We start from the raw sequence: 12357 nt of genomic DNA on the forward strand, positions 1-12357 counted from the left end.
GACGTAGGAGGAAAACAGAGAGTGTGGGAGCCTGGAAGCAGGCGGAGAGAGTATTGAATGCTGCTGAAGATGAAGGCTGAGAATCGATTATTGGTTTCAGTGAGGGGGGATCGCTGATGACCTTGATTCACAGTGCCCTTGATGGCAGAGCAGTTTCAGTGGAATGGCGAGGGCCTGACTGGTGTGGATTCAGTTAAGAGAGAGGGAGGAGGGGCCTCGGAGACAGTGAACACAGACAACTCTGAGGATTTTTGCCACAATGGGCAGCAGACAAATGAAGCCTTACCTGCTGGGGAACTGGGGTTAAGAGAGGTTTGTTTTTTGTTTTTGTTTCTAGGTGGGCAAATTAATAGCATGGGCATGGTCCGAGAAAAGAGGTGGGAAAAGAGGATGATATAGGAAACAAAGGAGCAAAATACCCTGGAGTAGCTTCAAAGGGATGAGATCTGGTGAGTGAGTGAAGGAAGGGAGTGGCTTTAGGTCTGAGCAGGGATAGTTCACCCATGCTAACAGGTTGCAGGCCAAGCTTTTTAATAGGTTATTAGACAAGGGGGTAGATGATTCCTTAAGTGTCCCTGTGGAAGCAAGATCTCAGCAGAGAGAGGAGGTATTGGAAATTTGAGAAAGAAGGGGAAGATGTGAAATTGCTGCCTAGAGGAGCAAGAGAGAATATGACTGGCAGGCAGCGCTGAGGGCCACTTGGGGTCACAATGAGCCCAGTTAGCGCGGTTATGGATTTTCTTCCAGCCACATTCAGCAGCACGTGGGCAGATCTGAGTGAGCAGAGACTAGTGATGAGGTGCACACCACAGAATGATGTGCAAGGGAGTGGAGTGTATGTAATAATTGATTGTGGAATTTACAATGGGTAAGGATGAAAGGAAGGAGACCAAGGGAGCAAGCTGTAAAGCTGGCAGAGTTGATGGCTTGGAGTTGCGGATGGACTCCAAGGATTGTTGGAGTCGAGGCACTGGAGGGGATGAACTGAAAAGATAAGGGATGATGTTCAGAGATGGGGATGCATGAACTCAGGATTAGGAGGAGTTGTAGTTATTAGTAACGACAAGGTCGGGATATGACCATGACAGACAATGAGTGGTTGAGGCAGGACAGAAGCCACGTTTATTGGAGAAGAATTCAAGAAACAGCCCAGAAGTTTGGAAGGTTCATCAGTATGTATTTTGAAATTGCCAAGAATTATACTGGAGAGAGTGGCCATGGGGAAGAAACTAAATCTTTGAGAAATGATGAGGGATGACTGTAACAGTGGGGAGTGATGACTGGAGAGTCAAAGCTGGAGCGTTTCAGGGACAAAGAGGGGGGAAAATGATCTGGAAGTATCAGTAAAGAGCAAGGAGCTATTGGTCCAAGGTCTGTAAGAGAAAGCAACGCCACCACTTGGGAGGGCTGCAGGGAAGGCACAGTCCTCCGAGTTGCCGGGCGCTGAGTGTCCCGACCTTTCCCTGGACTCCTGCCAGGTTAGTAAAGTGAGAGCTAGCACTTCTCGTGTGCTAACTCGGAGCCAGGGTTTGCACTTTAAGGGCATCATTAACAGGCTCTGGAGGTGAGTACTTCTTACCTTATTCCGTGAGGAACCTGCTCCCTGAATCACACAGCTACTCAGTAACAGAGGCAGAATTTGGACTCAGGTCTCTCTGACTCCAATTGCTACTCATTTATAATTAATTCAGTGTCCGTATATTCTCCATAATAAATACTCACAATAAATGTCAAGGCTAAACTGACACGACTTTATGAGCTTTTTAAAATGTTTTTGGAAGTTCTGGGTTTATCTTAAATACCTTGTGGTGTTGGCTAAGATGGCAAGTCTTTCGGATTAGGAGTTCTCTTTCCTCATCATCAAGGCCATATTTTATAACTGCTATTTTCCTTTTTAAACAGCTGAACAGGAAGACACTCAGAAGAAAACCTTCACCTGCTGGATAAACTCACAGTTGGCAAAGGTAAGGAAAAACAGAGCAAATCACGCTATAAATATATTTACGTGATTCCTCCTACTCCCTCAGTTTGAATCCCTAAAATGGCACTGGTGACATCTGAAAGGTTGAAAGAATGCGCTGAATGTGTCCTTGATCTTGCTTTGAAGTATTTGTTATTTTTTCTCAACACAAAAAAGGGGCACTTTACAATGAGTGTGTATTTGTCCATGAATGACTGAAAAATTGTGCTGAACACTGGAATTTGACACAACACTGTAAAATGATTATGAATCAATAAAAAATGTAAATAAAAAAAGGGGCACTTTTATTGAAGATATGGGAGATGGTGCTGTAAACGTATTTAAAGCAGCAACATCTCTTTTATCAATTGGAATTATAATAGTAAGTCACATATATTGAGTGTTGTGTGTTAGACATCGTCATAAGTTCTTTGAATGTCCTAACCACTCATTATATTTCAGTGACTTCACAGTAGTACCATGAGATAGAGAGAATTGTTTCTGTTTAAAGTCCAAGGCAGCTAAGGTACAGAGAGGTTGTGTGACTTCTCCGAGGTCACACAGCTTGTAAGTGATAGTTCTGGGATACAAACCCAGGTAGTCTGGACCCAAAGGGCTTGATCTTAATCTCTGTGCCATCTTGGCTCTCAAGGATGCCAGGTTCCTGGAATAACCTAGATACGGAATGAATGAGCCTCTTCTCCCAGGCTACCCATCCCAGCACAGTGCTCATAATTCTAAAAAGGATAAGTTCATAAACAGGTTACTCCAGAAATGTAATCTCCTCCCAAAATGGGTCAATACTGGCTGATTCTGACTGTCTGAATGCCATTGTCTGTGCATGTTTTAAGCTCCCAGGGAAAGCTGAAAGAGTGTTCTGTTACTGGAAATTTGCGATGAGATAACTTAAGTTTCCTACTTTCCTTATCATATTTTGATATGGAGCTTTGTGTGTTCTCTGACATTCTGTTAATTAAGAAGAAAACCACAACTGAAGCTTAGCTTTTGCAGAGATGCAAAAGCACATTTATGAGATTCTTAAAGTTACTGTGTTTTTGGACCAAAGTTTCAATGAGTACTTTTCTTGTGACCTTTTGTAGCACACTCCTCCCTCAGTTATATCAGACCTGTTCACAGACATTAAGAAGGGGCATGTCCTCCTGGACCTGCTAGAAGTACTCTCAGGACAACAGTTGGTAAGCTTTTAAAACGACATTAAGAAATTTTGTGGGGTTTTTTTTAAAATCATATTTCTGAGTAATATATTTTGCTTGAATTTCATAGCCTCGAGATAAAGGATCTAATACATTCCAGTGTAGAATCAATATAGAACATGCCCTGACATTCCTGAAAAACCGATCAGTGAGTATGAAATTCATGAAAATTCATTAAGGGGATTAATACTGTGAAGTATTTTCTCCTTTTAACCTGCGTTTCTTCTTTTCCAGATCAAGCTAATAAATATTCACGTTGCTGACATTATAGATGGAAACCCATCCATTATTCTTGGCCTAATTTGGACAATTATACTGCACTTTCATGTAAGTAGTTTGATGATAAGAAAATTGTCTCTGTACTAATTACCACAGTATGAAATAAGTGTAATACAGGAAGTGTGACTTGATGCTAGAGCTTCTTCCAGAAATAGGACACACTGGAAGTCTTGTCAGGTGGAAAATATATGGCAGACCTTTTGTCATTTATGTTATTCTTCAATTGAAAACTAAATGTTGAATTATCATGATATCCTGAATTATCCACAGTATCAGTACCAGTCTGAATAGAACGTGCTGTGGCAAATTTTTGCTCATTGTTGTTTATTTTCTCCAGCAGAAGAGAGAATACGGAACTTCTGGAGTTAATTCTTGAAAACTAACCCACTAAGCTTAGTAAAATCTCCCTATTTTTGAGGTCCCTTGTCCAAGCTAATAATCCTGCAGCATCTAGTTCTGTGCCAAGACTGACTCACAGATGTCATTTCATTCCACAAATATTTCCGAGCACCTACTACATGCTAGCTTTTGTGCTAGGATACCAAGAACATAACAGCGAAGAAGGTTGTAGTCCTGACTTTGTGACACTTACGATTGATAGATACATTCTTTCAGGCCTGGGATGCTCAATTTGTGCAAGTTTTCTGTAGCTACTTAAAAAGCTACGTACTTGAATCTCAAGAATTACTTTAAAAACAACTTTAAAAATTATGTGGGAAACAAATGCTTATTTTAGAAAAACTGGAAAATAGCATAACTCATTTAAGTAAGATTTCAAACATGTGAAACGAGACTTTATATCGTTTCTGGATACCTATGTTTGTAGTTACAGTAGGATAGTATGCACGAGGACGATGAAAACTAAATCTAGGGTTTTGGTTTTCTCCCCCCGGGAAAGGAAGGAAATGGAATTGAAGAGGGAAAGACGGAAGGCTTAGAATGCATTTATGTTTTACTTCTTTAAAAAATTATGAACTAAATGTGGTAAAATGTTAAAATTTGATAATTTGCAGGCATTTATTATATTTTTTTCTCCACACTTTCCAGGGTGTTTGAAATATAATTTAAATTTTCAATATAGATTAAAAAAAGAAAATAAAAAGAAAATAAAGTGACTCACAGATAGCCACTTCAAATAATTTAGTGTATAGTCTTCATGACATATATAGCAGGAACTTATATATATATATATTCATATATGTATGTTTTTAACAAAATGGGATCATGTTATCCATACCATTTTCAAGCTAGTCTATGTAACATCTTTCTAAATTTATATGTATTTTAGTGGGAGCTTGATGTTCTGTTGTAAAACACTGTATCATTAGTGGACAGTCAGAATGCTCACAGCTTTTTGTGACAATAAACAATTCCAAAAAGACTACCCTTAAAATAATACTTTTGCATATAATCTTAATTATTTCCATGGACCAGATTCCTAGAGATGGCATTCTTGGGCCATAAGGTTTGCAGAATTAAAGCTTTTAATGTTTTGTTTGAATATTATAAATAAATTTTTGTTATGTATAATACATATAGAGAAAAATGCTCAAATCTTAAGCATAGAGCCTGATGGAGTTTTGTAAATTAAACATACCTGTGTAACCACCGTGTGACTGAATATAAAAAGTTAGAACATTGCCAGCATCTTAGAGTCCCCAGGTCTTTCTCCCTGTCACTGCTCTCCCTCCCTAAAGGTAACCACTACTTTGATTTTATCGTTAATTAATTTAACATCCTAAACCCTTTTGTGTCTGACTTATTTCACTTAACATCATGTCAGTGAGATTCATCCTCCTGAGGAAGGTATCAGTGAGTTTTTCCTTTTCATTGCTTTGTGTGAGTATAACATTACATGGATATACCAGAACTTATTTACCATTCTACTGTTGATGGACCTTTCTTCTGTTACTAGTTTTTAATCACTATGAATAAAGCTGCTAAGAACGTTCTCGTATATGCCCTCATTTCTGTTGCATATTTATCTGGGACTGGAACTGCGGGGCCATGGGACACGTGATCGTCAGCTTTAATAGATACTGCCAAACAGTTTTTCAAACTTGTTATTCTGATTTACTGTTAACAGAGTTTGAAAATTCTTTGCTCTACTCTTCGCTAAACTTGTTAAAAACTTTTATTTTTGCTACAACAGTGTGTGTAATGATTAGTAAAAGTTTTAAAATGTGTTCTGGATACAAGTCCTTTGTTGGATGTATATAAATTACAAATATCCTCTCAGACTCTGGCTTGCCTTTTCAATCTTTTAATGAATAGGCATTGATAATTTTAATGTAGTTCAAATTTATTAGCTTCTTTTTTGGGGGGTGCCTAGTACTCTTTATGTCCTTTAAAGAATTCTTTCCTGTTATTTTCTAGAATAGTTCTGTCCGATGTGACATTCTGCATTGATGGAAATGTTCTGTATCTGTACTGTACAGAACGGTAGCCACTAGCCAGGTATATGGCTCTTGAACACTTCACTTCTAAAAGCTTTAGAGTTTCACATTTTACATTTAGAGCTACAATCTTTCAAGAATGAATTGATTTGTTTGAGTGTGTTATGTTAAAACTATCAAGGTTTATTTTTCCATATAGCTTTCCAGTTGACCCAACACTAGTTTTTGAAGAGATCATCTTCCTATTGTACTGTAGTGTCACCTTCATAAATCAATAGGTGTGGCTTCATTTTCCGATTCTGTTCTGTTCCACTAATTATCCTTGCACCAATACTATACTAAATTACTTTCTGTAGCTCTACAGTCAGACTTAATGTCTGATAGTGTGGTTGTCCAACTTGTTCTTCAAGATTATCTTGAATTCTTTACACTTTGCATTTTCATATAATTTTTTTTGTTGAGATGTAATTGACATATAACTATTGCGTAAGGTTAAGGTAGACAGCATGTTGATTTGATATTCATATAAATTTTATAAGTAACTTGTTAATTTCCACACACACACAACCTGTTGGAATTTTAATGAGGATTGCATTGAATGTATAGAATAATTTGGAAAAAGTTGACATCTTTTAAATAATGCAACTTTTAATTCATGAATAATATTTTCATTTTTGTTCTGTTCAAGATATGTTCTCATTTTCATTATGATTTCTCATTTGACTCACAGATTCTGTGACAATCTGTTGCTTAATTTCCAAATATTTGGAATTTTGTTTGTTAGCTTTCATTACTGATGTCTACCTTAATTTGAATGTGGTTGGAAAATATAATCTGAATTATTTCAGCCCTTTGGGATTGCTGTGGCTTGCTTTATGGCTCAGCATGGTCAATTTTGGTAAATATTCTATATGTACTTGGAAAGAATGGGTGATCCTGCCATTTTAGGTGCAATAGGATATGCCAACCAGATCAAGTTTGTTCATTGTGTTGGTCACATCTGCTATTGCTAGTTGTGTGGTAAATCTGTTGGTCACTGAAAGAAGGGTACATCTTTCAATAATACTTCTTTTATGATACTGGATTTATTTTTAACATTTCTGCAGATGTTATCATTGCCCTCCAAAAAATCTGAACCGATTTGTGTGTTTCCAGCAATATATGACTATTCAGTTTCTTGTACTCTCCCCATCACTGGCTGTTATCTTTAAAAAATGTTTGCCTGTGCTGTATATGAAAAAACTGTCCTCTTGCTGTACATACTTAGATTCCTGAAATGACTAATGAGGTTATTTTTCATATATAAAAGGGCAGTGTTTTTCTTTCTTGGGACTTAACCTCTCCATGTTTGACTATTTTTTCCTTAGTGGTTTAGAATCAAGGATGCATTTTAATTGACCCGGTCTCTCTGAAGACACTCTTAACTGGGAGTTCGATTTAGCCCAGTTCAGCTTAGACTGACAGATGTTGAGGACCAGTAAAGGAGGGGATGAGCAGATGTTGCCCTCCATGTGGAACGCTATACCTGAGTGAGGGCAGGAGTGACCCAAAGCCAAAGTGTAGCTCCAGATGTCAAATGCCACTATTCAAGGGTTTGTCCGGTGCTTATTTCACTACAAGTAAACCGTCGCTATTACACGATACTTCATAGGTCTTGTCTTGGCCGAAGGTTTTGCCTCAGTGCTCCGAGCTGTGATTCCAGATGTGTTAACTACTGTTACGTCTTCCTTAGATTGAGGAGCTTGCCCGGACTCTTTCTTGCAATTACAATCAACCTTCCCCAGACAGGGTGAGTGTGGTTGACTCATCTCCTACCTCAAGTCCTCCAGCTAAGAAATGCTCCAAAGTCCAAGAAAGATGGCAGATGTCTGCAAAGAAGGCTCTTCTCCTGTGGGCTCAGGAACAATGTGCCAGGTAAGTAGTTTGCTACGACCAGACGAGACACACGGGGCAGCTGTACCCACCAGCACAACCTTACCTCGAGGTCTGGAAATCAGGCCAACTGAGTGTAACACCCGCCTGAACACTCCCCTCATGTAAAAAGAAAATGCTTACTCTCCCCCTTGCTCTCACAGCGACTCTTCCAAACACGGAAGACTGAGCTCAGCCACTCCATTTTGAAGACCAGAAGGTGGTATCGTGTGGGTAACTTACCTCACTCCCAGCCCCTGTGTAGGTGGCCTTTTCCTTTGTGCAGATAAAAGTTTTACCACGCTGCCAAGTTCTTTAAAAGTTGGAACTCTGTCTTAATTGACTGTATATTCCCTGAATTTAGCATAATGTGAGTTCATGGCTGATGCTTCTTAAATGCATTGAGTGGATGAATGAACAAATGAGTGAATGAGTAACCAACTCATAAAATTATCCCTTGAAACTGATTATGACTAACATGAAAAGCTCAGTTAGGAAAGGAAGAAACAAGACAGGACGTGTTTTAAGAAAGGGGATGATGAAAGGAAGTTAGTGCTTATACTTTCTTTTTTACATAGAAAAGTGTTTTCTGCTCTTGGGAGACGTTTCCTTTTGTGATTTAGCCGACTGCTTGGATGGAGTTTAGGAAAAGTAAGGAATTAGATTCAGGAGATCCACCACAAAAAGAGCTATGGAGCTCAGAAGGCATTACATCATAGCATTGTCCAGATACACAGAGGCATAAATACACGGCTAAGCTCTCTCAAATGTTAGGCTCCTTCCTAATGAAAGGCTAAGACATTAATTTCTGCATTACCTTTCTTTAGTTGTCATTCATTCTCCGTGTTCTGTGAGGGACACAAACATACACATCGCGTAAGTCTTAAGTATATTTAAGTAACTTTTTCATGAATCTCCTAGAGATAATTTTACTTCAGGCTCCTAAATTTTTAAAATCCAAAATGAAGCATGTGTGAAAAGCCTTATTACATCATTTACAGACTTGTTTCATTTATGCATAAATAAGCTTCAGACCCTTTCAAAGTTCACATATTTTACCACAGTTTATCTTTTTCCCCATGTCCGTCCTTATTCTTCAACATAGAGCTTATGCTAAACTTACTAAGATGGAGTACATAATTCTTAGGTAATTCGGCAGGAGTTTCTTGTAGTTGGGCCGTTGTTGGTGGTATTATTGGGTAACTTTTGTTTCCGTATGCTGTGATTCTCTAGGATTCAGATGTGAGGCGATGTTGTAAGAAGTAGTTGTGTTTTCTTATTTCCGAAGGAGGTGAATTGGGCCCCCGTTTGTGATGCGTCCATGAGCCCAGATCCTGCCGATCACTCTGGAGCCAAACCCCGCCCTCTCCAAGACCCGGCAGCAGCATGTTTTTGTAACATTGGTTTGGTCCCTCCGTGCAGAGCTGCCCTCATAAGCCTGGTGCTTTGTTGAGCACAGTGCCTGCCAGTCAGCCCGGAGCCAGTCCTGGCACCCCCCAGCCCTCTGGTGGTGGTCTGGCTCTGCCCTCGGCCCGACTCCCATCCCTGTAGCTGTCAATTTAGTCAAGTGTTGAAGTGCATGCTCTAAAGCAAAATACCAGATTTTGAGTCTTGGCTCCCCAGCACTTTCTAACTTGTGACCTAAGACACTTAATCCCTTTAATCTCTTTGTGTTCAAGTTTCCTCAGTCACAGAAAGTGGACAGCTCTAACACTTATTTCATAGAGCTATTATGTGTATTACAAGGATTTTCTTTTTAAGCATTTGGAGCAGTTTCTGGACACAGTGGGTACCACATAAATGTTTGTAAAACAAGACAAAAATCATTGACCACTATGTAGTTTATTATAATCATAGTTTAGGCTTTTTTCCTAAGGGATCCAAGAAAGCCCAGGTCATCTGAAACAGGCTATTTCTTGAGTAGCTTTTGTCATTTGATTTCTACATTTAATTAGTCTACTGAATTACCTTGTGTTTTTATGGGCTGTTAAAGGAAATTATCATCGTTCTGGAATATTTTCCACATTTTGTAGGCAACTGTACGCTGATCTTTTGTTAGATACGAAATAGTGATTGAGTGGTTTGAAATATATATGTTAAAGACCTTTATATGCTAGGCACTGTTTGAGGGTGTGAGTCTACCATGATGGGCAACAAAGAAAACACCCGTGTTCTCAAGGGGCTTGCACCCTAGTTGGGAAGGCAGAGGAATAAATATGATAATTATAGTTGGCAGTGAAGTTAGGAAGGAGTTATGATATAGTTGAGAATGTCAAGAGTAGAAAGAGGGTCGCCTTTATCTTAGGTGGTCATGGAACGCCTTTCTGAGGAGAAGACCTTTGAGCTGAGACCTGGAGGAGGAGGCTTCAGGTGTATGAAGATCTGGGAGAAAGAATGTCCAGGCAGAAGGATTAGAAAGGTAATCAGGAAACAGGAATGAAGCCAATGTGGCTGCCTGTTGGAAGATAGAGATAAGGAATAATATCCTCTAAACTGAGAGAGAACTTTAAGACCGAGGAAAGAAGCAGGCAACTCCATAAAATGCAATTGTGAAGTTTCTTGTAGGTAACTTACATACAGGCAGGACAGACAGACAAGGATCCAGAGGCATTCACAGCTGCATTCTGTGCCCCCATAAAGGGGTACAGGAGGATTTAAAGGGGCCAAAGCTAAGAGTAGAATCTGACTGCTAAGGGGGAACTGGGAGATTTTTCCTCCACCCAGGGTCTCATGATCATTAACCAGCCAATGTCAGTGAAAGGCATTCTTCTGGTTTTCATATCCGATGAAGGCAAGGGTGAAAGTTGATGGGGAACTTAACTGGCTTGGGCACATTCCTTGTGGGTAGGCTGAAGCTCAGTCATGCAGAGAGAAGAGTGGGTAGGACTGCGGGCCTCGGGTGGAGCTGACAGAATGGAGTCAGCGTGGTTTGGCCAGACACTCCAACATAGTAAGAGAGCGGAGATATAAAGGTGGGAGAGATAGGCAGAAACCCAATTTTGTAAGACCCCATAAGCCAGAATGAGAGATGTTATTCTAAATACAATGACAAACTGACGTTTTACTTTCAAATAATTTTTGTATTGTGGTAATATATATGTAACATAAAATATACCACTTAACAGTTTTTAAGTGTACAGTTCAGTGGCATTAAGTACATTCACATTGTGTAACTATCACCACTATCTATATGCAGAACTTTTTTCATCTTGCAAAACTAAAACTCTGTATCTATTAAACATCCCCCCATTCCTCCCTCCCCTCAGTCCCCGGCAGCCAGAGGTCTACTTTCTTTATCAGTGAATTTCACTAGGCTAGGTACCTTGAATGAATGCAATCATATAGTATTTGGCCTTTTTTAACAAGCTTATTTCACTCAGCATAATATCTTTAAGGTTCATTCATGTTGTAGCATGTATCAGAATTTCCTTACTTTTTAGGACTGAATGATACCTCATCATATGTACACACCACATTTTGTTTATCCATTCATTCATAATGGCCAGTTCTAAGCAGAGGACTGGCAAGTTCTGTCTGTACAGTGAACTGTTGGCCATTGATCTGGCACAATATATCATTTCATTTTCTCCAATGAGAAGTAAAATTATTTCCTCTAGTGGAAGGAACTTAATGATCTGTAGAGGTTCACACTTAGTCTTGAGCCAACAGATTGTTGAATAAAGAGCATTAAACTTGAGTGGGTATCCTTGTCACGTGAAGAGCTTCTAAAGACACAGATTTCAGGCCCACTGCCAGAGTGTGATTCAGTAGACCTGGGGTTGGGGCTGAGAATTTGCATTTCTAGCACCTGCATCCCAGGTGATACTGCTGCTGCTGGTCCAGGGGCCACACTTTGAGAACCACTGTTCTGCAGTACCGTGAGCCTCATCAGACTTGACATTTTACTTCAATCTGACCCCAAGATTAAAATAAAATGTCTTCCTGGAATGAGTTATGTGATCTATTTGATTTGCTAAAATGTATTTTAATTCCTGATGAATATAGTGGAGGTGCCTTGATATAGTCTTTTAAATAGTATTTATCATGTTTCCATTCCTTTGTGACAGGTATGAATCTGTCAGTGTGACAGATTTTAAGTCAAGCTGGAGAAATGGAATGGCTTTTTTGGCCGTCATTCATGCCTTGCGACCGGACCTCGTTGACATGAAGAGTGTGAGGCATAGATCCAACACAGACAATCTGAAAGAGGCCTTCAGAATTGCAGAACAGGAGTTCAAAATCCCCAAAATGCTGGAACCAGAAGGTAAAGAAAAATGCTTCTTTCATTTTAAAACAATGTCTAGTGGGAAATGGGTTTGATTATAGGATTAGTGAAAGTTACAATGAACTAACCGATCAAGAGATACAAGTTCTAGTTTCAGCTCTACAACAGGGGTGTGTAGGTCACTGTTTAATGTTAGGCTCTCTGAAGCAACGTGTGTGTGTGTGTGTGTACATACACCTGTGCTATAAATTTTACAAATATGAAGGATGTGCAACACACAGTTTATAAATCATAATAAAATATATGATACAATGTATTATAACTTCCATCTAGTCCCCAAATGCTTTTGCTGATTTTTGCCAAACTCTTGCA

General features: G+C 39.3%; 1 protein-coding gene across 12 annotated transcripts in view; it reads left to right on the forward strand.

Annotated features, from left to right (window-relative positions):
* Positions 1 to 12357, forward strand: part of SYNE2 (spectrin repeat containing nuclear envelope protein 2) — a 288222-nt gene that overhangs the window by 66331 nt on the left and 209534 nt on the right. For all 12 annotated transcript variants that reach the window (XM_072963192.1, XM_072963191.1, XM_072963196.1 and 9 more), the window contains exons 3-8: positions 1903 to 1964; positions 3061 to 3156; positions 3245 to 3322; positions 3409 to 3501; positions 7582 to 7763; positions 11828 to 12024. In XM_072963192.1, the coding sequence (XP_072819293.1) occupies positions 1903 to 1964; positions 3061 to 3156; positions 3245 to 3322; positions 3409 to 3501; positions 7582 to 7763; positions 11828 to 12024 (708 nt within the window). The remainder of the gene's footprint in view (positions 1 to 1902; positions 1965 to 3060; positions 3157 to 3244; positions 3323 to 3408; positions 3502 to 7581; positions 7764 to 11827; positions 12025 to 12357) is intronic.

This window comes from Vicugna pacos, chromosome 6 (genome assembly GCF_048564905.1).
Source record: "Vicugna pacos chromosome 6, VicPac4, whole genome shotgun sequence".
In the NCBI taxonomy this organism is placed as follows: domain Eukaryota; kingdom Metazoa; phylum Chordata; class Mammalia; order Artiodactyla; family Camelidae; genus Vicugna; species Vicugna pacos.